This window comes from Papio anubis, chromosome 8, assembly GCF_008728515.1.
Source record: "Papio anubis isolate 15944 chromosome 8, Panubis1.0, whole genome shotgun sequence".
Lineage (NCBI taxonomy): Eukaryota > Metazoa > Chordata > Mammalia > Primates > Cercopithecidae > Papio > Papio anubis.
The window spans coordinates 58,487,214-58,514,678 of record NC_044983.1 but is presented as its reverse complement, the minus strand read 5'-3'; the positions used below and the strand labels follow the sequence as shown (position 1 = coordinate 58,514,678).

Genomic DNA, 27,465 nt, shown 5'->3' with positions numbered 1-27,465 from the left:
CAGAATTAGTGCCAATAGATGGAAGTTCCACAGTGATGGATTCTGAATGCAGAGGCACAAAATCATTTTTACACTTAGAGCAGTCCAATGATGGATGCGGCTGCCCAGAGGGTTAATTAGCTGCATTTTCAAGCAGAGGCTGCATCACCCTTTGTCAGGGACTAGCACTGTCTAATAGAAATATAATGCTAGTTGCATGTATGATTTTAAATTGTCTAGTAGCCACGTTAATACATTTAAAGAAACAGGGAAAATTCATTTTAATAATATATTCTATTTGACCCAATATATCCAAAAGACTTTTAAGATATATAATCAATATAGAATAATTATGTGTGATATTTTATCTTCTTTTTTGTGCTAAGTTTTCCAAATCCAGTGTGTATTCTATACTTAAAGCACTCTCAATTGGACCTACCACATGCCTTCTCTCTATAGCAACGTGAGGCTGGTGGCTGTCACATTGGACAGCACAGCTGTAGATGATGTTCCTGCATTGTGAGAAGATCAGTCTAGCGGACTTTAAATGTCTATTTCAATTAAGCATTCTAAGCTTCTAAGTAAATGCAAAACACGCAGAAATTAAGAGACTATGTAGACACTAAAAACATTTTGGTGAAGAAATAGTACTGGTAAGAGAAACTCTCCTCAAATTGATTTAAGAAAAAAAAGAGAGTTTATTGACTCATGTAATTGAAAAGTCCAAGGTTAGAGCTGTGTTGAGCATAACCGGATCCTCTGTCTGCCTGTCTCTATCTGCGTGTGTCTCTCTGTTTCACAGCCCTGCTTTCCTCTCTTATGGTGCTCTCCATGAGGTGGCCAGCAGCCTCTTTAGGTGTATGCCCTCCTAATTCAGCGGTCTTGGAGGGGAGGGGAGAATTTATCTTCTCCAATAGCTGAGAGTCATTGAGTTGAGATGCAAGGACCAGCTTATCTCATATGACTATACCTAAACCAACTATTAGATCCAAAGCAAGAAATATGTTGACTGACAATTCCTGAGGCTCATGTCCAATCCAGAGGCTGGAGGATAGTGGGGTCAGCCCCATCCTAATGAGAATCCACCTTCACCATGCAGAGGGAGAGAATTAAGTGTGTAGCTCTCTAAGTAAAAGGGAATTGCGGTACTATTATAAAAAGTTAGGGGAATGGAAACTGGCAGGCAAAGACAATAGATGTCCACTACTCCTTACTGGATTCCCTGCTCCCTATTCTCATGGCCTACCTGCAAGTTAACCTGAAGCTATACTGGACAGTTTTCCTACATATTGGCTACTGTGATGCTTGCTGGGGTTGGGAAGGGGAGCTTATTCTGTCCCCAGGGGAAGCTGCTCAAGCCCAAACCAGGGCATCCTGGAATGTCATAGGTTTAATGTTTTTAGAAAGCTTTCAACTAAACAGGGATGGAATTTGGTGAACAAGTAAATACTCCAGCTTCTTTGTCCCTCAGTGAAGAATTTCCGAGCTGTATAGCACACACTCCAAATCGGGGGGAAAATCCCCAGGGAATTGAGCCCTGTCACTCATAGTGGATAATTTTTTTTTTTTCTCAATAAGCTACCCTTTCCTGGGTTTTCTCCTTCCTTTCTCACTTGTGTGTCCTGGAATCACCTCCTAAATCAATGATCTGCACTCAAGTCTTCATTTCAACATCTGGCTCAGGAAAACAGCAACTAGGAACCCTCTCACCCATAAATTTCAAAGAAAATTGGAAATGCTTTTATATCTTATTGGAAGCCAATTCTGAAGGTAATCTTTATCAGAGAATCAAAACACAGAGGGGGTGTTTAGCAGACACCTGGTGGACTCAGAATACTGGTTTCAAATCTCAGTTCTGCCGCTTGTTTCATGTATGATTCTGGGCAAGCCGAATAGCATTTTCTTGCCTTAGTTTTCTTATTTGTGAAACCGGGCTAATAATAACATTGTTAGGAACATCAAATAAGTTAATAAAGTAGTTATTACATTAACTTGGTTAATCCTAAAATCTATTATATGCCTGTATGAAATAGTTGTCAGATAATTTTTTCTCTTTTCCTCTGTGTTATTATAATAACCAATAATCGTCAGCATGGTACTGAGTCTGTTTTATATCTGCTATATTGAGATACAGAATCTACCTGGTTAGTGCTAGGCCAAAAGTAAATCAATCAATACTTGATGTTGACAACTACAATGGAAATAAAGCAAGCAAGAAAGATTCAAGTAATTTGCAAAGTAGCATCAAAACAACTCAGAAATAAATATTCTGACTTGATTTGATAAAATTTTAATTGTATTTTTCAAGTATATTTTAAAAATTGTAATGAAATATTAGTTGAATATTAATACTAATCTTATAGAAAGTCTTGTACTGAAGTGGAATATAAAATACTGAGTTTAATAGATAAAAAAATTTCATTTATGGTAATTATATGTGCATACACACATACAGAGTTATAGTTATATGTTGACAATTTATATCTGGTACATATTTACTTGAATATGGTTTAAAGCTTTCTTTTATTCAATTAAATCTAAGAGAATCATCTGCAACATCAAGACAGATTTTTATGATTAACCAAGTTAATGTAATTAATTTCTTATGTAAAAAGGTATTGGATTATTGTTGACCCATCGTTTCTTACAACCTAGCTCCTATACAAATATAAATTCTGACTCAATGGTCAGGAAAGAAGATCAAAACTGAATTTACCACATCTGCTCAAGAAAGAAAGAATCAAAATGAGAGCACCCTTCTAGATTAGGGGCAGGTGAATTCTGCCTAGGCAGGGCCTTTCCATCAATCTGAAAGTTAGAGGGGCTGAAGGAAGTACTAGCCAGGTTGAGAAGGGGTTCTAGAAATAAGAGAATGAAATCCTTCTATGATTTGCACACTCATGCTCTGATTTCCATATTTGTTTTTCATCCAGTGCCTGAACCTGACATGATTTCTTTTTTCTTTTTTTTTTTTTTTTTGAGACGGAGTCTTGCTCTGTCACCCAGGCTGGAGTGCAATGGCATGATCTCGGCTCACTGCAACCTCTGCCTCCTGAGTTCACATGATTCTACTGCCTCAGCCTCCCGAGTAGTTGGGATTACAGGCACACACCACCACATCCGGCTAATTTTGTTTGGTATCTTTAGTAGAGACGGGGTTTCACTACGTTGGCCAGACTGGACTCGAGCTCCTGACCTTGTGATTTGCCTGCCTCGGCCTCCCAAAGCACTGGGATTACAGGCATGAACCACCACACCTAGTGAACCAGACATAATTTCATGTTCACATGTAAGCATAGACAAATCTTCTGGGCTGGATGCGGTGGCTCACGCCTGTAATCCCAGCACTTTGGGAGGCCGAGGCAGGTGGATCATGAGATGGTCAGGAGATCCAGACCATCCTGGCTGACACGGTGAAACCCTGTCTCTACTAAAAATACAAAAAAAATTAAAAATTAGCTGGGTGTGGTGGTGGGCACCTGTAGTCCCAGTTACTTGGGAGGCTGAGGCAGGAGAATGGGTGAACCCAGGAGGCAGAGATTGCAGTGACCAAGATTGTGCCACTGCACTCTAGCCTGGGCGACAGAGCAAGAATCTGTCTCACAAAAAAAAAAAAAAAAGTAAAAAAGAAAAAATCTTCCAAAGCCCCACCTAAAAAATTATCTGATAATTGGATTTTCCTTCTGATACTTAATTCCATTAATGAGAATAGCTTGAAAATAATTTGTTTTCCTTGTCCAGTACATGTAGGACACATAAATTTCAGGATTTGAGGATTTTGATTTGTATGACATAGTCAAACAGACAAAATTTGCAAATTGACTCTTTACAACTCTAATATCTTTCCAAGGCATGTATTTAAAAATGCACTTATTTCAAGTCTGGGCAACATATTGAGACCCTGTATTCACAAAAAATAAAAATACTGGCCGGGTATGGTCACACTTGTAGTTCTAGCTATTTAGGAAGGTAAGGCGGGAGGATTGCTTAAGCCCAGGAGTTCAAGGCTGGAGTGACTATAATCATGCCACTGCACTCCAGCCTGGGCAACAGAGCAAGGCTCTGTCTCAAAAAAAAAAAAAAAAAAAAAAAAAACAACGCTTATTTTTATTTTACCTTTTATTCTCTGTACTAACAAAGTATCCTCAGTAAGTACAGCAGTGTTGAGATACAGCAGAACCAAGATTAATGCCCTCTCCCCAACACTGACCACAGGACCTTGAACAAAATACTAATTTTCTTTATGTCCCAGTTTCTTCATATATAGAAATAATACAGCCTACCTCACATTATTCTCAAGAAGATTCTGCAAAATAGTACTTCAGAGAAAGATACCAGGCACATGGAATATGTTCAGTAAACACTAGCTGACAGAGCAGAAGCATCACCATCTTGGACAGGCACTGCCATTTTAAAGTTCCCCTTGATCAATAACCACCTAAATCCAACCCAAAGGGCATCAGCCTAATGGCTAAGGTCAGCATAATCATAAACCACAAATGACATCTCCAACTGGAAACAGTCCAAACCTAAGGTAAACCCCTCCCGAACCAGAGACATGCCAGCCTCGAGATAATCTCCCCAACCAGAGACATGTCAGCCCCAACTTCCCCTCTGGCCAGAGACATTACAAACCCGCAAAAAACTTCTCCTCCACACAGACACATTCCAAGCCTGTGATAAGTTTTCCTGCCCTGAACCCTTAAATACTCTTTGTCTGTAAGAGAGAATGTGCCTGACTGAAATCAGCCAGAGGTCCCTCTCAGGTTTATTCTCCAAAATAAACCTGTCTTTGACTGTTGAGCTGCTTTTCATATTTCTTTCCTCTTTCGCTAACTCTTACAGTAGCTATGATTCTTCATCTTGTAATCATTGGCTTTAAAACCATAACAGCCAAGCCTTACAACACAGTTCCCTGCTTATTTGGATTAGTTTAGCTCATTAATTAAAAACTTTGTGTATCCTGAATATTTTAATTGTTCATGTTTCATTGTCTGTAAGACTTCCTGATTATCTTTGCTACTAAGTAATAATTGTGCATTGCAAATATTTTCTTCAATTTATATAAATCAATTTTAAATGAAAGAGCTGTTTACATTAATCAATTTAAATAAAGAATACCACTTCCCTGTAGCTTTCTTGTTAGCAGTTTTATTTTCAGTCAAATGTAAATGCTGATAGCACACTAATTGCTTTAAGCCATTATGAAATGACAATCAGTTTTGAACCACTGGAGTAGCCAGGTTTTCCAGTCTGAGAAGGCATACCTTCTGTTTCTAGGTGATGCTTCTTTTAGGCTGACATTATAAGTTTTTTTTTTTTTTTTTTTTTTTTTTTTGAGGCGGAGTCTCGCACTTGTTGTCCAGGCTGTAGTGCAGTGGCTTGATCTCAGTTCACTGAAAGCTCTGCCTCCCAGGTTCATACCATTCTCCTGCCTCAGCCTCCCGAGTAGCTGGGACTATAGGTGCCCACCACCATGCCCAGCTAATTTTTTGTATTTTTAGTAGAGACACGATTTCACCGTATTAGCCAGGATGGTCTCGATCTCCTGACCTTGTGATCTACCCGCCTCGGCCTCCCAAAGTGCTGGGATTATAGGCATGAGCCACTGTGCCCGGCCTATATAAGTTGTTTGATAGATCTAGAAAGATTTCTCTAATTACTGAAATTTTTTAAATATCTGTTTGTTCTGTACTTTTTATTCAAGTTTAAAAGAGATACAAGCTACCAGTGGAACAAAATCTCTGAACTCTGTCATCTCAGTAAGCAGCAGTATCATCTATCTTGTTGCTCAAATCCAAAACCTAAGCTTCATCCTCTTTTTTCCTTTTCCTAACGTACCACTTCCTCTTTTCCTGCCAGAACTGTTATCTAGTCATTTCTATTTCTACTGCTACCACCCAAAGCCAAGCTACCATCTTCTCTCATGTGGTCTACTGTGATAGCCTTGTTCTCTCCAACCCATTCTCTTGAGTAGTTTCAGAGTTGCTTTCCTAAATATAGAGCATGCCATTCTTCTGGCTGAAATATGGTGACACCATCCCAATGTCTTAAATTGTGTGTCACATCTTCTTTAACCTCTACTTACTTCTCTAATTTCATCTTTAATCACTCTTTTCTTTATGTGCTAAGTTCTACCCATGTGAATCTTTGTTTCCCTTGGAATATTCTTAGCTCCAGTCTTCAAATGAGTCCATTTCAGCTCAAATGCCACCCTTTTTCTCTTTTTTTTGAGACAGAGTTTTGCTCTTGTTGCCCAAGCTGGACTGCAATGGCCTTATCTCAGCTCACTGACACCTCCACCTCCTGGGTTCAAGCTATTCTTCTGCCTCAGCCTACCAGGTAGCTGGGATTTCAGGTGACCACTACCACACCTAGCTAATTTTTATATTTTTAGTAGAGACGGGGTTTCACCATATTGGCCAGGCTGGTCTGGGACTCTTGACCTCAGGTGATCCACCCACCTCAGCCTCCCAAAGTGCTGGGATTACAGGTGTGAGCTACCATGTCTGGCAATGCTACTTCCTAAAAGAAGTCTGCCTAGGCTACCCTGATACATATTGACTAAACTAATTTGATTATTTACAATCATAAAATCTTTTTGGTGGGGAGTAGATATCTAGGGAAAGTAAAGGGCCAAATTATTTCTCTCCCACAGCCTAGCTACCAGAAACCAAGCAAGTCTCAATATAAACTCTGCCTTACACATACCAATATTTATTAGCAAACAGCATAAAAACAGTCACAAAACCTATTCTGCAAGCTTGCTAAAGTCCCAGTTGTCTATTCTTTTTGGCAATATGGAAAGCTGCTTCTGACAATATTCTAGTAGAACATGCAGCCATACTTCCAGCTGGAGTCAGGCAATGGAATCCTCAAGTATCTGAACAAAGTGTAGGGCCAGAAGCTTACTGCATTCAGATGCTCTGTGCAGGCAAAGCAGCTAGAAATGCCTGAAGAATATATACAGTCAATTTATATAACTTGAGATCCATTCATTTCACCAAGATAACATCGTTTCTAATACTCAGTATACTAAATAAACACTTCTTGGTGTTGATCAGGGAATAGATGCTAAAAGCTTTTAGAAGCTGTCTCTGACATGTGGGCTTTTGTTTAGTCTTTAAACTGTGAACGGCCCTTCTGATTCGCATACTCTAAGTGTGAACTGAGCACGACCAATCCACCCCTATCTTCCCCCACCTTCCCAGGATAAGCAGTAAACCCAGTACACATACACAGAACATTATTTAAAGTAAATTACAGAGTACACAACACATGCTGTCATTACTTTGCAGCACAGTTTTCCTTCCTCCACATGACTTTTGAGTCTCCACAATTAGTTCACTTAGTTTTGCTTACCTATACATAAATGTCTCATATGCTAGTAATTATGCAATATACACTGTGAGCCTGTTATGTCCAAGGCAAGGTGGTAAAAAAAAAAAAAAAAAAAACAGAAGAGAAAAATTAAAAAAAATTAAAAAAATTCTTCTAGGACAAACCTACTAGGAGAAATAGAAAAAATAAATGAAAAGTAAGCAACAGTAGGATGCAGTAGATACAAAGTGCTAAGTAATACCTGACATTACCCATTCAGAGTCAACTCCCCACCTTGCTGACAGGTGGAGAGGCTTCCTGTATCCCAGCATTTGTTAAGGTTCCTGATTGCCAGGAATAATTCTTCGACTCTCCGCCTTAAATTAAAATTAAACTTGTTTTTATTATGTGATAGATTCAATGAAATGACTGAAGTTTACCTGCCATTGACTGTCTAATCATTATTTCTCTCTTTCTGCAGCATTACTGCAATTTCACTTGTCTCCTGTGCTCAAAATCTGAGTATTATCTTTGGAATTTTTCTTTCAATTGCTGTCTTATCCAATTAATGACCACATTCTTCTGATTTGATCTCTGTCCCATAAGTCTCTCTAGTTCTACCTTCCTCATGCTATTCTAGCTCAGGCCTTCATCATCCCCCACCTATCTGCAGGACTGTTCTGACTCTAAATCTTCCCTGAAATACAGTCTGCAGCTGCTACACAATTCATCTTCCTTAGGCACATTTCTAATCCTATTACTCTATTGATGAAGAGGATTCAATTGATTTCTACCATTACTAAATTCAATACTGTTAAAATTTAGCAAGTTTTACACTCAAGATTAATCCTCTACTTAGATCTCCAGAACAACCCATCTGTGAAGGTTCTATGTAATTCAATTAGTAAGGTATCGTATTGAATAAGTTTTCACCAAAAACCCACCTATATAAAAAACTAAAATTCAGACAATAATCTTGATGTAGTTATTATCTTATGGTCAAGAGAATGTAATTTTTAAAAAATTACTTTGTGTTTTCATTGTTTTACAGGTTATAAAAAAAAGAATGTGATTAACTACGTCTTTACTGATACTACTAGAGTGTTAGGGTTTAAGGAAGCATTTGAGAATCTCCAGGGACCATATATTAAGGGAAGAATTCCAAGTTTCTTGTATACTTCTGAATAATGTGGAGATATGAAATAAACCATGTTCTCAAAAATTCATATTGGGATTCTTGTGAATTCTTTTGGATAATTGTGTCTCTAATTTCCCTTTCCCAGTCAGTCATTGCAATGGGGACTATTCTGACTGAAAGAGCAAGAGAGGGGATTTCATTATTTCAGGTCGGTAACTAAGTTTAAAACATATATATGTACCTAAAATATGTTAAGAGCAAGAATGGTGTCATGATTCATCATGTGTCCACATCTAAACTCATTTACTCTGTCAACCCAGCTCTTTCTCCCGGCTGCTCTGTGGATATAAATTCCCCTGCCTTTCTTGGGAGTGCAGGCTGTCCACACAGTGTCCACCTCCCTTGTCATCAAGGGACCAGTCGCAGTAATATTTTTGGAACTGTCCTTTGATTTATATTTCCATTGATACCTCATAACTTTTCCTAAAACTTTTCCAGTATTTCCAAAAGTGGTTATCTTCGATGATTGGTTGGAAATGCAGTTATACTTTTAATTATAAAAATATTTTTAAAGTTTAATTTTGAAGTAATTTCAGACTTACTAAAAATTTTAAAAAATAATGCAACGAATTTTTGTATACCCTTCACCCATATTCCTCAAGTGTTAGCATCATATACAGCCACAGTATAATTATAAAAATCAGGAAATTAATGTTGACACAATGCTATTGTCTAATCCACAGATTTTAAACAACTTTCAACAGTTGTCTCATTAATGTCTGTGTTTTGGTGTAGAGTCACAAGTTTTATTAGTTGTCATGTTTCCTCAGTCTCCTTTAATCTGGCAGAGTCTCTCACTTTGTTTGCCATGAGTTTTTGTTTTGTTTTGTTTTGTTTTTTTTACAGTCGGGTTTCTCAGGAATTTTTATACGTTAATTCACATAGTGAATCTCCAAGAAGTGGTATAACATGATGCTAGTCAAACTTATGTCACTGTGAAGTCCTTCTCGAGATTGAATTTCTGAGACATGTATTTCCAGGACACTCTGGGGAGAATGGGTCCAAGCTTTCTAGGAATACCCTAATACCTGTTTCTACATATCTGATCCACTCTGCACATGCCATTCAGAATAGCCTCCTTACTTCAGAATTCCATATATGTCACTTACCTGTTTACAAACAGAAATATAGCTCCTTATTTGACTTACTGCAAAGGCCAAAGGCCTTCACTTGGCATTCAAGCCCCTTCATGATTATCCTCAACCTTTCTTTCCATCTTTAAGCCACTGCTTCTGTACATAAACACTTTGCTCAAGCCAAAGGGCACTGCACTTATTATTCCTCTGATTTCTTATTTTTATTTCTTTGCGAATGCTGTTCCTTCTGTATAGAATTCCTTTTCCTTTCTCCCCATCCAAGAGTGAACGCCTTAGATGGAAGTTAAATATCACAACTTTCCTGAACACTACTTCCTTCTATGAGTTGTCATGGCACCGAGAAATTAAGTTTAGAACTCTCATTTTCTGTCCTAAGTTATGGCACTTTGACTGCCGGCTTCATCTCCCCTAGTAGGCTAGAAGGTACAGCAGGAAGGACCATGTCAATTCAACCTTGCTTAATTGATCTCCATCCTTGCATCTCTGAGCTCTCAGCACCATGCTCTTACAGAGTAGGGGCTTCTGAATATGTTTCTCTGAATGAATGAAACAGCCTGTTTCCATTTAGAAAGAATACAAAAAGTGATATAAAATTTTCTTAATGAAATTTATACAAATTTGCCAATTTCAAGTGACATGGAAATGTATTTGAATGAACTCTTGTTATTATGAAAAGCTACTACTTTCCATCTAATAGTTACTCTAACCTAAGGCTAAAATTGAAAAATCTGCCAACATCTGAATGACATTAAATTATCCCAAGTAATGCACCAAAAAATTAGCTTTCTTGCCTCTAATATTTCCATAAGCCCTCAGTCATAATGTTTGATTGATTAATTATTAAATGGATCTCAGATTTTCTATATTAGCGACTTTTGTGTTAGTTAAGATTTCTAATTAAGTTTTTCATTTCTCTGATGAAAGAATATTTAAGTCTACCAAATGTCATAACTCACGTTTGCATTTAATAATCAATATTTAGGAGATTATTTGAAACTAGTATGGCAGTAATAATTTATGAAGACCCACAAACGTTTCTGTCTGGGGTAATCATGAGCATCAGTGCTCAAGAGACTGAATTCTGTTGTTTAGTGATGGCATAAAATTTGTGGTTGGGATAACTGATTGGCATACAGAAAAAAAATACTAATCCTATGCATACTGTTATGGAGAGTGTTATGGTATAAGAGGAATATGAGCTTTAAATTTTCACATGCTTTAAATTGTTAAAACCCATAGATGCTGTGGACAAATGATAGATAACCATAATATTGGATTTATGTAAGACTAGACATCTGTGTAAGACCTATCAATTGCTATCTGTAACCCAGATGTTTCCAAAAGATGAACATGTGGTGCTATGTAGATAAAATACACAGTGGATTGCCTAAATTCCTCTTAGAATTTATTGGTGGGAAGGTGAAGGTTAACTAAATTTAAATTTTAGTTCTGAAAATTTTGCCAAATATTGTACATATGTCTGTAACAGGCACAGATATTAAGAGTAAACATATGATAGAATATTATTCAGCCATAAAAAAGGAAGTTCTGATACATGCTATGTGGGTGAACCTTAAAAATATGTGTTAAGTGAAAGAAGCCAAACTCGAAAGACCACATTATGTGGTTTCATTTATATGACATATCCTGTAGAGGCAAGTCTATAGAGACAGAAATTAGATTAGTAGTTGCTTAGAGCTGGGGAGGAAGAAGGCGTAGGTTGTGATAGCTAAGGGGTCGTGCTTTCTTTCCAAGGTGATAATTATGTCTTAAAATTGACCATGGTGATGGTTGCACATATCTGTGAGTAGACTGAAAGCTATTGAATTGTACACTTTAAAATGATGAATTGTATGGTATGTGAATTATATTTCAGTAAGTCTGACAAAAATGTATACACATTTCACCAAGAGAGTATACTGCATAGACACGAATACAGAGAATGAAATTACTTAAAATCACAGCTCACTAAATGGACAGTTCCAAGCCCCAACAGTTTGACTGACCAGGTATACTCTGGCTTCTGAACACAAACGTTTCTGCCAAAGCCCTCTGAATATTTTTGGCATGGAAATTCTCCCACAGCCATAAACCCTTCTCAATATTGTGATGATCCAATAAATGATTCCTTGGGTGAGTGGAACTTTAGATAAACTGTTGCTTTACTTTTCTGAGGATGGAACTGAATACAGAGACCAGAGATGGTGTATGGGGAGTAACTCAATCTAAATCTTTAATAGTTCTATCTAGCCCTTAGAAGCAGCTCAAAATTTGGTATGAGCAGAAGCCATTTATTTTATATAAAAATAGATTTTCTGGTAAAAGGGTAATTCCGGGAGGCTTTTGGGACAGAAGAAGTTGATCATGATTTCTTTCCTCTTACCAGACCCTGGAAAGCCCTAGTAAGCAAAAAAGAAAAAAAAAAAAGAGTCCAATGTATTTAGCATTTGACAAATGTTAAAATAATCTGTTAAAAAAATAAACCACCACCAGAAAGGCGGTCGAGACACGTTTTCAAGGGTGAGAGGAAACATTTTTAACTGTTCGCCAATCTTTTGACTATTAGACATAATTGTACTTTTATTTTTACTTTCTAATAGTGGAGCTGCAATTAAATCCCATCAGCCCAACAGCAGATGCATAGCTGTACAGATCTGACAGAGTTTACCTCCGAACTCTGCAAGGTGTTGCAGGGAGAAGTCCTCTTTTCATGACGAGGAATTGTCTGCCTGGGGTTTGAGGTCCATCTTCACTTACAAGCTGTGGGATGTTGGGCACATTTTTTAACTTCTCCATGTGTCTCAGTTTTCACACATGTAAAATGACTATAATAACACTACCCTCATGGGTCATTTTGAGAATTAAGTGAGTTCATATTTGAAAAGCACAGAGAGCAGCTCCAAGAGCATGCTGAGTTTGTTAAATAAATGCAAATGTTAACACAGAAATTAAAAAAAAAAATTCTAACTATATTTACAGTTTTGGAGAGGTACAATTAAAAGTAATTGGGACAGGCCGGGCGCGGTGGCTCAAGCCTGTAATCCCAGCACTTTGGGAGGCCGAGGCGGGTGGATCACCAACAGGGAGACCGAGACCATCCTGAAGCATGATGGTGAAACTCACCACAAAAATATGAAAAACCCAGCCGGGCGTGGGTGGCGGCCGTAGTCCCAGCTACCGGGAGGCTGGGAGGCAGGAGAATGGCCTGAACCTGGGAGGCGGAGCTTGCAGTGAGCCAGCCGAGATCACCACTGCACTCCAGCCTGGTGACACAGCGCCGACCGCCTGCCAAAAAAAAAAAAGCAATGTAATATATTCTGCAAGTCTAGTTTCTGCACCTATCTTTTGATTTACATTCTTACACTCTGTGAGCATGTTACTGAAGCAGCAATAGTACTGTCTGCTCTGACATTGTGCAATATATTCTATAAGCCAATGAACAGAGAGCCATACAGCCTTTGGAGAACAAAGATTCTATAGGATACTTTGTGGTCTAATATTACTTTTTACCCTTCTCTATTAAGTTTTAATTTATCATTAAGCTGAATGTGTCTGATATGAAGGGCAGAGAACAGTGACAAATGTTGATGTGAACAGAGAGATACAATGCAAGAGGCATAGGGATGATGAAAAAACAATTCTCATAAGACCCCAGCTCCGACTATGGTGACAACCTCCAAAGGTTTGTTAAAGAATGAGACTTGTCACCTATCAGATATGAGGGAGAATATATTGACAGTGAGGATTCCAGACAATATATGTGTAAAATTAGCTGCAAAGAGAAATCAGTAAGGTGAGTTTAAAAAATCTTTTCCAAGTTTGGAGATTAGGATTTTTTTACTGTCATAAAAATGAGCTCCTTTATATATGTGTGTATGTGTGTGTGTGCTAATCAACATGAGCATACGAATCTATGTTTACCAGTAAATAACTAACACTGAAAATTAAAAAGGAACTTAAATTAGATATTGTTATTATTGACTTTTTAACCCCAGAACTGGTCAGTCCACTAAAATGAAATATTTTATAATAACTAAGATTTATGGGTGCCTTTAAATGATCAAATAAAAATTATGAGATTAGGATTGGTTGATCATTTAAGAAAAGTGACTATAACATCTGCTGTTCTATACAAATCAAATATACAAATATTATAATTAAATAGTATTTAATTATTGTTTAAAATTAGTATTTAAATATGATTTAAAATATCATACATTGTGTAAAAACATTTTTTTGGGAAGGCATATCCATACTTCTAAATCTTTTTGTATCTAAACTTTCTTCCTGGATTATGTACTTGAATCATAAAAAAAACTGTTTCATGTTTTATATGTGGTCTTAAAAATTAACATAGTTATTACTTTCTATTCATCAAGTTGACGTACTATAAATTGTTATGCCATGCCTTTAATCGCATATATTTATACATATCCAGATTTGCTATTTTAAAAAACACTGAAATGAAAATAATGCAGGTAGCTATTTCTTTCTGTTGAATTATTTTCTTAGAAGAAAGTCCACTGAGTAGGGTTACAGGACCAAAAGTTACGGGCATTTTAACGGTCTTTGAGACAAAGACTGCCTCTATAAATAAGTGAATTACAATTCTATTTAGCGTTACCTTTACAAATTGCTAAATTAGTGAAAATAATTTTTCAAAGTTAACTTGCATGCATTAGGTTAGTATCAATAATTATATTTTATACCAAACTGTTTACAATTTGGATGTTTTTCCCTTATGTGAACACATTTGTTCCTACTGTTCATTGAATTAATTACTAAATATTCATGGTTTTAGTACTCATTTAAATGAGCTCATTGTGCATTATGAATAATGACCCTTTCTTTGCCACATGTGATACAAATATTAAAGTTACTTTTAAATTTCAGTTTTGTAAGCTTTCATGTTTCAGATTTTCGGGTGCTAAATGAGTAAAATACAGCACTGTAGAATGACATTAATTGATAATAGAGATTATTTCAAGCAGAAATATTTTATTCACATTCTCTAGCAGAAAAAGGAAATGCTATACTGTGTGTGTGTGCACGTGTCTGTGTGTGTGTGTGCGCGTGTCTGTGTGTGTGTGTGTGTGTGTGTGCAGCCTCTTTAAATCTGTGGTATTAAATTCCCAGAGTAAGAATGTAATTTAAAAATGCCTAAAATATAGTGCTTAGAATTTAACTAGACATAGTTTTTAATTTTCACTGGAAACTATTTTGAAATTCCCCTACTGGAAGCAAAGCAACTAAGGTAGTCTAAACTTGTTAAAATAACTCTCCAAATAAAGAACATGCGGAAGAAATTCAAAGATAGAGTTACAATCTTGGAGCAGATTGACTGTCCCTTTTCCTATAGCTAGGTATCCTTGCCAATCCAAACAAATTGCCTCTGCTTCAGAAATAATTTGACAGTATGTTTTCTGGATAGTTTTTATCAAATGGTATAAAATGAAATCAAGACATAAACTCATTAAATTACTTCAAATTTTTTAAAAATTTACATACTTTGGGTTTTGTAAATCTAAAATCCAGAAAATGTATACAACAATTTACTCAATAACTCTGAAAGAGTGGCCACTCCGAACTCAGTACAGTTCTAGGTAATAGGGATGGGAGATAAATAAGAAGTTAAAGAGTAGCTTTTAGGAGCATACTGTAGGCTGTTGACAGGCTACTGAAATCTTTGTTCCACTGTAATAATTCTGAGATTTTTTCATGAAAATATGAGAATATATTCAGTTCAATAAACGCTTTTGTAAGGCATAGGTAGGAAAGAATTCTTGGAAACCAGATTGAGGAAAATACATACGTATCAAGTAAAAATTCAGCCCCCCTAATAGGGATTTATGATTGCTGTGTCTTACGAAGATCACAAGAATTATGTTCTCATGCAGGAAACAGGTGTCAGGTGTGGGATTAAAGAAATGAGAATTCAGTAGATGGAGTGCCCCCAGAATGGAGCCCTTTGGCCTTCAAAACAAGGACCAGCCTAAATAGGATAAGGAGAAACACAGAGCAATGTAATAATAACATTAGTAATAACAATGCAAAATTAATATGTATTGAGCGCTTCTGTGCTATGCACTGCACAGAACATTTTACTGACAGTCTCTTAACTTCCCAGATGAAGGGCATCTTCACTCTGGCTCCTACATCTTGTCCATGCATTCACCCCTGCTGGTTTTTGCTCAATAGATTCCTTTTGTGTTCACCCATTTCGGACTTTGGAGTCTCTTGTTTGTTGATCATTTATTCATTCAACAAATGTTTATGTGCCATTACTGCGCTAGTTACTGAAACCACAGATATGAACAAGTGAAAAAAGAACACAATTCTATCCTGCAAGAAGCTTTCCTTCTGGTAGATAGAATAAAGACTCAATGATTACAGTGCACTTAGGTGTCAGGGCATCTGGTACAGCCTGAGGGAGTGAGTGGGGCAGGAATATGAAATGCTCTCCGTAACACACACACACACACACATACACACACACACAGAGTTTTGTAGTATAACATTGTGTATAATAGCAATATGACATATGATTATAATGTAATACATATTATCTATATATTATACTATAGTATATATACACACATATAGACATGTTATGTATACATCTGAAGTTATTTTCATATTTGGATAGAGTCCTAATGTCCATCAATATATTTAATAGGAGAGTATTAAATAAACAATGATGCACTGAGTGCTGGTGTGGAAATAGTTACAAAATACATAATAATAAAAGGAAGGGCTCAGAAGAGTGCATATCATACCCTAGCTTGTGTGGGAAGCAAATAAGAATATATAGTCACATTTTCTTGCATTTGCATAAAGGCACTTTGTACTCATATGTACAAACATAAATAAAAAAGAGTAAAACTGGATGTCTGTTGGAGAGCAGAGATGGGAGAACCAGGCATATGGGACCCAAACGCGGTACAGAGGTTTTAATGTATACATTTTTATGTTTTCGAACGAAGTAAATGTATTAACTATTTAACAAAATTAAATTAACTTATCCTGCGGTGTTTTGGGGGAAGATGTCTGCTAGGAGCCAGGTGATAAGGAGCTCAGCTGGGGTAGGAGGGAGAATGGACTTGGGGGAGAACCCATTCCATGCAGGCAGCTGCCTGAGGAAGGCGCAGGAAGGGTTCTTTTGCTGGATGCCAGAAGGGTAGGGTGGGAGTTAGGCTGGCGCAGGTCACGAGGGCCTCCCTTGCACAGCAGGGAATTCAGACTTCACCCTGAAGGTGATGAGAATCACTGAAGGGTGAGCGGAAGGAAAGTGACTGATCAGATTTGCGCTTTGTAATCATCTTACGGGGAGCAGGAAGCATGCATGACGTGTAGGGCAAAACTTGGTGGGGAAGATTATTTAGAAGGTTACTGACCAGCTTCAGGCGAGAAGTGATGAGCGTATGAACAGAGACGGGCAGTGGGCTCAGAGCGGAGGACTCATCATCCCATGGCCGGACTCTGCTTGTCTTTGACTTCGCAACTCCAGCATGGATTGCATTTTGTTGCTCCCCCCAATACCACCCACAACCTTTCTATGGATTCCACGCTGATTTTCATCTTGGTGTTGCTGACAATTTGCAGGAACTCTTCTTCAGGATTTGGTGACTTTAGGACAACAAGAACCTTCTCTGGGCCTAGCACTCTGCCTGCCTTTCTCAGCCTGAAAGCCCTGGGAGGAAGCAGGTGGCGCCCCACGCCGCCTCGCAGGAACAGAGGCGCCGGCAGGAGCTGGGGGCCTCTGCGCCAAGGCACAGGCGGTGGCGAGTGGGGATGCTCCCTGAGCCCCAAGCAACAGCCTGGTAAGGAACCTCGATCGTCGTCGCCTTTCTGAGTTCAGTTATTGTATTCGTTTCTGTCAAGCATGTACACAGTCTGTGGAATGCTTATGAAACAGAGGTGACTTTTCTTCCAGTTCCAAGCTCCCCTCACGCGGGGCACTTGCTCAGGTTGTACTCACAAAGGAGCTGTGTCAGTGGTCAAAGAAATCAAATACTTCCCTCTCATTCGGTGAGAGCTGCTCCCTGAAACCACCTTCCTGGCCACCTCCGTCAGTTCCTCCTCTAGGTTACTGTAGACATTCCTATGCCTCCGGTAATTAAAGGGGTAACTCCCTGCAGCAGAGTCCCCGAGCCCCTGCCCTTTCTCCAAGCTGCTCCTCTGTTTGCTTGGTTGTTGCCCACGCGCCTCTGGCTGTTAAATATTGCTACCATCACTCCTGTTTTTCAGTAATAAGGTAAACATTTCGGCACATATTGGCAACAAGAAGGATTCTCCTGAATCAAATGTTTAAGAAGCACAATTCTGGCCGGGTGCAGTGACTCACACCTGTAATCCCACTACTTTGGGAGGCCTAGGCGGGTGGATCACCTGAGGTCAGGAGTTCAAGACCAGCATGGCCAAAAGGTGAAACCCGTCTTTACTGAAAATACAAAAAATTAGCTAGATGTGGTGGCGTGCGCCTGTAGTCCCAGCTACTCCGGAGGCTGAGGCAAGAGAGTCACTTGAACCTGGGAAGCAGAGGTTGCAGTGAGCCGAGATTGTGCCATTGCACTCCAGCCTGGGCAACAAGAGCAAAACTCCATCTCAAAAAAAAAAAAAAAAAAAAGCACAGTTCTAAGAAGTAAGGATAATCATATAAAATAAGTGACAAACACAAGAAACCCGTACAAAAATCAATCACACCACCAATACATAATTGAATAGTTGTGAAACAATTTCATGATATATTTTACTTTAATATAAAAAGATAAAATATTAAAAATCTTGTCCTGCAGGTGTGTTACAAGAAAAGTCAGTGAGCAGCAACTAATCTTTTATTTCTCAAAGGCTGAAGAGTATAGAGCTATGTGTGCAAGGTGGTAGCTTTGAATGTTTACTAAAATAACACGTGGATAAATTCACTTATAAGTGACAAGTACTTCTAGGTGGCAGCACATACAGTTTATTTAGATTGCCCTTTAGGGAATGTTTTTATGTGACACTCCAGCTCCTTATCAAATAAATACTTGCTGTTCATTTGAACTGGAGTTATTATGGGGAAATGACTTTTGGATTCCACAGCGTTCTGCTGCATTATAAAGGTCTGGCCGTGCCATCATTCCACAAAATGGTTTAGCAATTTGCTACAACATTTTTTTAAATGAGAGTAATCTGTCCACATATGAAAGATTTTAGAAAAACATTTTCATTATTTAAGATGATTAATAAAAACTGTAAGTATCTAGTATAGGATAGTAGAGTTCTTTTATAACTTAAAATAACCTACACATTTTTAAAAGAAAATTTGCCTCCACATTTTTTCAAGACAAAAATTTAAACATATATATTTTGCCACGATTATATATGTAATGGCTACATTAAAAAAGGATCAGAGAATAAGAAAAGACTGATAAGCATATATTGACAAGTGACTGTATATTATATTTATACCTGCAAATGTGATTGTAGAAACCTAGAATGATCAGATTCCCTGTTACATGTCTGAAAGGAAATTCCTTGCCATCAAGGTGCAATCCCTTTCTTTGAATTCAGTGTCAAATTTGCCTTTCTTTGAACTAGAACCCTAAAAGATCTTTGATTTTTGTTTTATTCAGATCTTTAGTCTTTCTAGAAGATTGTAATTCAAATGTGCTCTAAAACATCATTTTAAAACTTGAGACATGCAAATTAAAGAACAGTAACTAGTAGATTGAGTAAATGAGGTAAGATCACCACATTGGTGGCCCTAGAAGAGCCATGCCTCCTTGTCTTCTCACCTTTTGATAGCCCCCTCTCACATTGACTACAGGCTGGGTCATAGATTTGCTGTAGCCAATGAAGCAATAGCAAGCATTACTCAAGTAGAGGCTTGATAGATGCTTGCATGTTGGCTTTTCCTATTATTATTCAGCTACCTTGTTGCCTGATAATCTGTCATTTTTTAAATTATTATTATTATACTTTAAGTTCTAGGGTACGCGTGCACAATGTGCAGGTTTATTACGTATGTATACTTGTGCCATGTTGGTGTGCTGCACCCATCAACTCGTCAGCACCCATCAACTCGTCATTTACATCAGGTATAACTCCCAATGCCATCCCTCCTCCCTCCCCCCTCCCCATAATAGGCCCCAGTGTGTGATGTTCCCCTTCCCGAGTCCAAGTGATCTCATTGTTCAATTCCCACCTATGATGAGAACATGCGGTGTTTGGTTTTCTGTTCTTGTGATAGTTTGCTGAGAATGATGGTTTCCAGCTGCATCCATGTTCCTACAAAGGACACAAACTCATCCTTTTTTATGGCTGCATAGTATTCCATGGTGTATATGTGCCACATTTTCTTAATCCAGTTTGTCACTGATGGACATTTGGGTTGATTCCAAGTCTTTGCTATTGTGAATAGTGCTGCAATAAACATACGTGTGCATGTGTCTTTATAGCAGCATGATTTATAATCCTGTGGGTATATACCCAGTAATGGGATGGCTGGGTTCTTATACAGCAGTAACAGACAAACAGAGAGCCAAATCATGAATGAACTTTCATTCACAATAGCTTAAAAGAGAATAAAATACCTAGGAATCCAACTTACAAGGGACGTAAAGGACCTCTTCAAGGAGAACTACAAACCACTGCTCAGTGAAGTAAAAGAGGACACAAACAAATGGAAGAACATACCATGCTCATGGATAGGAAGAATCAATATTGTGAAAATGGCCATACTACCCAAGGTAATTTCTAGATTCAATGCCATCCCCATCAAGCTACCAATGACTTTCTTCACAGAATTGGAAAAAACTGCTTTAAAGTTTTGTTTGTTTGTTTGTTTGTTTAAGAAAGAGAAGCCATATGCGTGTGCAGGAGAATGGGGCCAACAACCAGCACCAGAGATGTGAGTGAGGCCTCTTTGGACATTCCAGTCCTAGAAGAGCTCCAGATTGACAGGCTCACATCAGTGACCCTAGTCAATATTGTGTGGAGTTTATATGAGTGACTTTATCTAATACCATATAAAGCAGAGGAACTACCTGGCTGAGATGTGCCCAAATTCCTAATGCACAGAACTCTAAGCAATAAATTAATATTGTTTCAAGCAATTGCATTTTGGAGTGGTTTGTTACATAGTAGTAGATAATGAATACAGTAAGTGATAGCAAGGATTTCTTAAAGATTTTTCTATAATTAATTCCAAGGTACTTTCTTCATTGACATATCACTGATATTTCTGCGATCTATTTATTTACTAATGATTCCATGTCTCTTATTCCTACTAAGCTAACCAGCTGAACAGAACTGAGATGGTTGGTTTATGTGAATAGTGAGTTGAGAATGGTTTTATTGGAATATTGACTCAAACTAGGTAATAAGTCCTGCTTGGATCTCAAAGGAACATTGTTCTTGATGATGTTACACATCCTTAAATTAATTCCACTCCTCATTGTGGTCAAACTGTGAGTGGGGCAGTCTGGTAGAAGAAAATTACTTTTAAGGAGTCCCTTGCACATAAACGTTCTATGGACTAATCACATCATTTCCTTCTCATTTCTGTATATGGAATTGTATTCTGATGCCAGATTTTAGGCACTAAAATGCAAAGGGTCTCTAGTGGGATTTGTTTTTTAAGGAATTAATGAAATGTCAGGTTTATTAGACTGAGCAAGCCATTGGCTGTGGGTGTTTCCATCCTTCTTTCTCTGGAAATTTAGTGAAAGAATGCATTAGCAGAAGAACCTGAGGCAGCTAAGTGAAAAGGGACCACTTCTGGTGGATGGTGATACTATTTCATTGAATAGTGTGGATTGTATCATAAGTTAGAAATGACAGTCACTAACTGCTTCTAAATACAAAATGTCTAGATACCAAGAGAAAAAAGGTGTAACCTGCCATCAGGTATAACTAGTGGTACCATAATTGCTGCTATTTCTGTTGGATGTTCTCTGTGTGCTTATCTGAGGCATTTTCTATCACGTAGGTGTGGAGAAAAAAATGCCAATAAAGAAGAATTCTGATTAGATAATGATACAAAAGTGACACTTACAGAGAGTAGTATTTGGACAGCACTGTGGATGACCTCCAGGTACTGGAAGTCAACGATGCAGCCTGTGACGGAGACGTATGTGTAATCGTCCATCATGCCATGGGCTGAGGGAGGCAGCACTCTTCTGACACAACCAGGCCCATGTTCTCTCCACCATGACCGATGTACAGAGATATTGAATGTCATTAGATCGGTGTCCTAGGTGGGTAGGAGACAAAAGAGCAAAATGAGAAAATTGTATTACATCACGTCTTTGCCTTTGACCCTAGGAAGAATTCAGGGTGGATGAAATTGCTACAATGATTTCAATTTCAAGTGAAAAGTAACAAAAGACAAAGCCCCAAGTGGCTGCATGTATTATATGCCTAAATTATTGGGTTATAATTATTAAATGTGGAGATACAATCCTTTGATTAATATTAACATTTTAAAGGTAATACATTTAAAAAAATCCAGAGATGAGATCTTCCATATACTTTTATTTAAAAATAATTTCTACCTTGAAACTTTTTGGCTGCATTTTCTTGTTGTTGCATCATGAACATCACTATCATGGGATAAATATTGTTGAATGCTTTATGGCATAGTAGATGTTGTTCTAAGTGAATTTCACATATTATGTTCTTGAATGTTCGTGTGGGTACTTTAATGATCAACCTAATTTATAGCAGGCTGAATAATTGTCTCCACCGATGACACTTAGCTTCTAATCCCTGGAACCTGTGAATTTTACCTTGTATGGCAATAAAGCACTGTGCAGATGTGATTAAATTAAGGATCATGAGATGGGGAGGTGATCATGGATTATCTGAGTAGACCCTAAATGCAATTGTGTGCATTCTTATAAGAGGGAGGCAGACAGAGATTAGACATAAGGAAGAAGAGGCAAAGGCAATGTGACTACAGAAGCAGAGACTGGGATGTGGCCGCCAGCAAGGATTTCTGCCAGCCACCAAAAGTGGGAAGAGGCCAGGAAGAATTCTCCTCTAAAGCTTCAGAGACAGCGTGGCCCTGCCAAGACCTTGAATTTGGCTCAGTGAAGCTGATTTCAGACTTCTGGCCTTCAGAATAGTGACAGAATAAATTTCTGAGGTTTAAGCCATCAATTTTGTGGTGCTTTGTTAAAGCAGTCTTGAGAAACTAATATCGGTGAGGAAAGTAAGTCATAGCAAGGTAACTGAATTTGCCCATGGTAGCACAGCTAGTTAGTGGTGAAGCTGGGACATAATACAGTGCAGTATTTACTTTTAGCTATCACGTGGCACTCTCTCACATTACTTGCTGTCTTCCACCTCCAAAGCCCTGATCATTCCTTATACCCCGAAGAGAGCCAGGTCCTTCCTCCTCAGTTGTTTCAAGAAAATAGCACCACAGTCAATCACAAGAACAAAGAAGACAAACCTTAACTTTTATGTATTAAAATACACTTTCAGAGCTCTTAATGGAAAAAATAGCCTGGTTTTTGATCCTTAAGAGATGCCCTTTAGTATTTCTGGGGTGTTAACCTATGAAGGGCTGAGATCATAATGTTGTGATCATAAACAATAGATTAAAAAGAACAGATTAGGGACCAGGACCTTGACTTCCAAATAATCCAAAGACTGCAACCTCCATGTAGATCAGGAAGAAGAAGGAGTGGTGATAGAGAGAGGCCAAAGCAGTCCCTGGGCCAGGACACTGCCCTGTAGGGTAGCTGGGGATGCAGCAGCAGAGTCAGCTTTTGTTTATTTCCCTGCCTCCACTCCCTCCAAGAGTGAACTCTGTCTTAGTGCCAGGGGACCATGTTGGAGCAGGCTCCATACGTGACCTTTGCTGAGAGGTGCAGAGGCTGCCCGCAGGCTATGCAACCCAACTGAGGCACGTCTGTGCATTCCAAGGTTCCTTTGAGGACAGTCTCCACTTCAGTTGCCAAGGACATACCTAAATGCCTGAAATTGAGGTTGGAACTCTGTAAACTTAGAGGAAACTAGTGGGAAATGGAAAGCCTTGAACTTACCCATGGGTGGCGCTGAAAGTAACCAGGGTGGAGCTCTCTGAAAAGGACAGTAGGGAAACTCTCCTTTTACACTGCTGTATATGGTAAGTGAATCACAAAGGTAGTAACATTCCCAGTGCATATAAGTAGGCAGGGTTACTATGCAGTTTTAGATTTTCCTCAATTCAAGGAATTCAAAGTACCATTATAAGTATGCCTCAAATTATATCAACAATAAAACATGTTACACCTTTTTCCTTTTGACTGTTGGTTTGCTATTCAGTTACCTTCACAGTTACAGAACTTTATTGAAAATAAGACATTTAGGTCTTTTTTTGGTTGTGGTTTGCCACCTGTATCATTTGCAGTTAATCTCTGAAGGGAAAATATTATAGAAAAATAATTGCTTCAGCTACCAAATTCAGTTTAACGCAAGGCAATTTACCTGCACACAAACATCAGAGATGCACACAGATTGCTCCCTTTTCTGGTCATCAGATTTAATTTCTTACAGTTAAATGTGCTTACTACAGAAGAACTATGTATTATTTCTCATCTTAATAGAATTTACTAGGTTCAGGATGAACTAGCATGATCTCAAAATTCATAGCGATTTCTATTCCTTAATCATTCTTAACCCAGTGACCTATCCTATTGCAGACTGCAAGTTCATTTCAGTATGACTTTACCTAAAATTTATATTATACAAATAAAACAAGAGTCAATTTATGAACTAATCATACATATTTGTTACACTCATAAAACCTTTCAGCATAGGTATCACTAAATTTGTTGGAACTATAACATATTTATAAACGGTACTATTCCTTGCAATGACTGTATTAAAATTTGAATGAGAATATAAATAACATTAAATTGTACTTAAACTTCAAACTTCTTAAGTTTTTTGTTTGAGAGCTCTGAAAATGACACCCCCAAATATGGTGATTTGGCATGCTGAGTACTTGGAACATGAAGGACGCTGGAAAAGCTTCAGAAGGAGTCTCTTTCTGACCTTCTTCTGCCCTTCTTTCTCCTGCTTTCTTTTCTCCCCAAGGCAGGCCATAGAAACTAGAATTCCTCTTCCCTAAGAGAGTTCAGAGAACCAGAACCCTTCTCCCCCACAGCTGGCCATAAAACCTAGAAATATTACTCTACCACTTGCCTTTCTGTGTAAGAGCTAGCAATGAAGAAATTCTCTGACCTACCTTATCCAAAGGTAGACATAAGACTGTTACTCCAGAAAGCTCTTACCCTATACCCAGAAAGAAGAAATGTCATACAGAGAAGCCAAGAAGAATCTGAGCACATAGGCCTTGTTGTGTTTCCCCATTCAGTCTCTTGCCATTAGGTCATACTTATTTGGTTCAATCATATTTATTTTTTATTTTTTGAGATAATTTCCTTCTGTTGCCCATGCTTGAGTTCAGGGGTCAGAACATAGCTCATTCCATCCTTGAACTCCTGAACTCAAGCCAATTCTCCTGCCTCCCACTCCTGCATAGCTAGGACCATCACTAGGACCATGAGCCACCATGCCTGAGTCTGATTTTCTTTCTACATGGCTGTGCATTCCACATCAAATCAAAACATAAAAGTAGACAGTTTTCCCTGAATCTTTAAGTCTTCATTTCTGAAGTCTCCCATGTCACGTAAAACTTTGATTGAATAAATCTATAATGCTTTTCTCTTGTTAACCTCTCTTTTGTTTTAGGCGTGTGGACTGTGACCCTTTCGATGGGGAAGAAAAGTATCACACCTTTTCCCCACCTACATTGTAAAATTTTATCTAAAGTTTATGTCTTATTTCTATCTCAGTACTGGATTATAAACACTTTTTTTTAAACTTACCACATGACAACTCAGTTTTCTATACAAGGCATATCAAAGGAAATACAACACAGAAAATAACATTTTATAAAGAAAAAGAAACACAAATCACTTTATTGTTGAAGCTTTTAGTTACCACATCAAAGTGTGTAGTTTTGAAACACATGGGTGATATAGTCTGACTGTGTCCCCCACCCAAATCTCATCTTGAATTGCAGTTCCCATAATCCCACATGTGGTGGAGGGGACCTATTGGAGGTAATTGAGTCATAGGGGTGGTTTTCCCCATGCCATTCTAGTGATAGTAAGTTTTCACAAGATCTAATGGTCTTAGAAGAGGCTTTCCCCTTTGCTTGGTTCTCATTCTTCTCTCTCAAGGATGAACTTGCTTCCCCTTCCACCATGTTTGTAAGTTTCCTGAGGCCTCCCAAGCCATGCTGAACTATGGGTCAATTAAACCTCTTTCCTTTATAAATTATCCAGTCTCTGGGATGTCTTTATTAGCAGTGTGAGAACAGACTAATACAATGGGTTAACGCTAAACCATAAATCAACAAAGTAATCTTAAAAATAATGTTAGTAGTTCAAATGCCGTTTCTCTTTTACTTCTTGGAAACAGACTATTGTATGATGATTTAAGCACATCACAGTTGAGAAGGCTGACAACTGATACAACTGGTGTCTTTGCTTTTGTCTTTAGAGTTAAAAAGATATAAACAATGGCATTTGTATTTATGCAAGCATATGTGCAGGGTAGCAGATATGCCACCCCAAAATGTGCCACTTTGGCATGAGGATTTTTTGAGCTGAAGGCAACTGAGAAGAAGCAGATATACACAGATCTCTCTGTCTTTTTCCTATTTGCCTAAAAGCAAGACACAAATTTACAATGATGTCCCTCCTTCCTTGTCTACCAGTAAAAACTAAAGTTAACTACCTGAGATGACTTTAGACTTTTGTCATCCTGGAGAGGGCATCAGAGAAATGTACATAAGGAACTTTACTAATTAGTTTTTATCTATCATAAGTTTCCTATAACTGGCCTGCCCCACACTCTTCCTTCTTTGTTTTCAGTTGAAGATGTTATATAAGCCTGAATTCTAAGCCACCTATTTAAGAACTGGTATTTTAACCATGGGTGTTTCCTATATATATATATATATATATATATATATATATATATATATGAGATATACATGTTAATAAAATTATGCTTGTTTGTTTCTTGTTAATCTGCCTTTTGTTAAAAAGAGTCCCAGCTAAGAACTCAGAAGGGTAGAGAAAAAATTATTTTTCCTGCCTTACATACATGACTATCAAGGAATAGTTTGTAGAACAAGGAAGAAGAGGGCAAAGAGAAAACAGAGAAACCAGAAAATAAAACCAAGTAGGAGGGTTGAGGAGGTGTGAGGACAGCCTGGAGACAAGACAGCATGTTAAGGTTGTAGGGAAGGCACAATTTTAGCTTTACTCTCTTAAGAGTTTTTAGCTGGGCCTGATAATTAAATTTACATAAGACAAATTAACAGGAGAGAAAAGCATACAAATTTAATATCAGTTTTGCATGACATGGAGTCATCATAAGGAAATAAAAACACAAAGCTGCAATTAGAGTTGACAACTTATATACTTATTTGGAAAAAGAGTAGTAAATTGTGAAAATATAACAAAACAAGGGGGCTTGGGCTGAGGTAGTTGATTATGGAGAAGTGGCTAGGAAGATAAGGGTTAGTTTAACACAGGTTGTTGGCGAAGATTTCTCTTAGCCTTGACTCTTCAACTCTGGTATAAGGTCTTCCTTCTTCCAGTGGAGGGAGAAGACATTCCACATGGGATTTTTATCCCCTGCTTTTAGGAAGGTCGGAGTGTGCCTGCCTGCCTGCCTGCCTGCCTTCCTTCCTTCCTTCCTTCCTTCCTTCCTTCCTTCCTTCCTTCCTTCCTTTCTTCCTTCCTTCCTTCCTTCCTTTCCTTCCTTCCCTCCTTCTTTCCTTCCTTCCTTCCTCTTTCTTTCTTTCTTTCTTTCTTTCTT

General features: G+C 38.1%; 1 protein-coding gene across 5 annotated transcripts in view; it reads right to left on the bottom strand.

Annotated features, from left to right (window-relative positions):
• Nucleotides 1-27,465, bottom strand: part of NKAIN3 (sodium/potassium transporting ATPase interacting 3) — a 705,418-nt gene that overhangs the window by 198,574 nt on the left and 479,379 nt on the right. For all 5 annotated transcript variants that reach the window (XM_031669583.1, XM_021942373.2, XM_021942370.2 and 2 more), the window contains one exon: nt 21,632-21,829. In XM_031669583.1, coding sequence (XP_031525443.1) covers nt 21,632-21,829 — 198 coding nt within the window. The remainder of the gene's footprint in view (nt 1-21,631; nt 21,830-27,465) is intronic.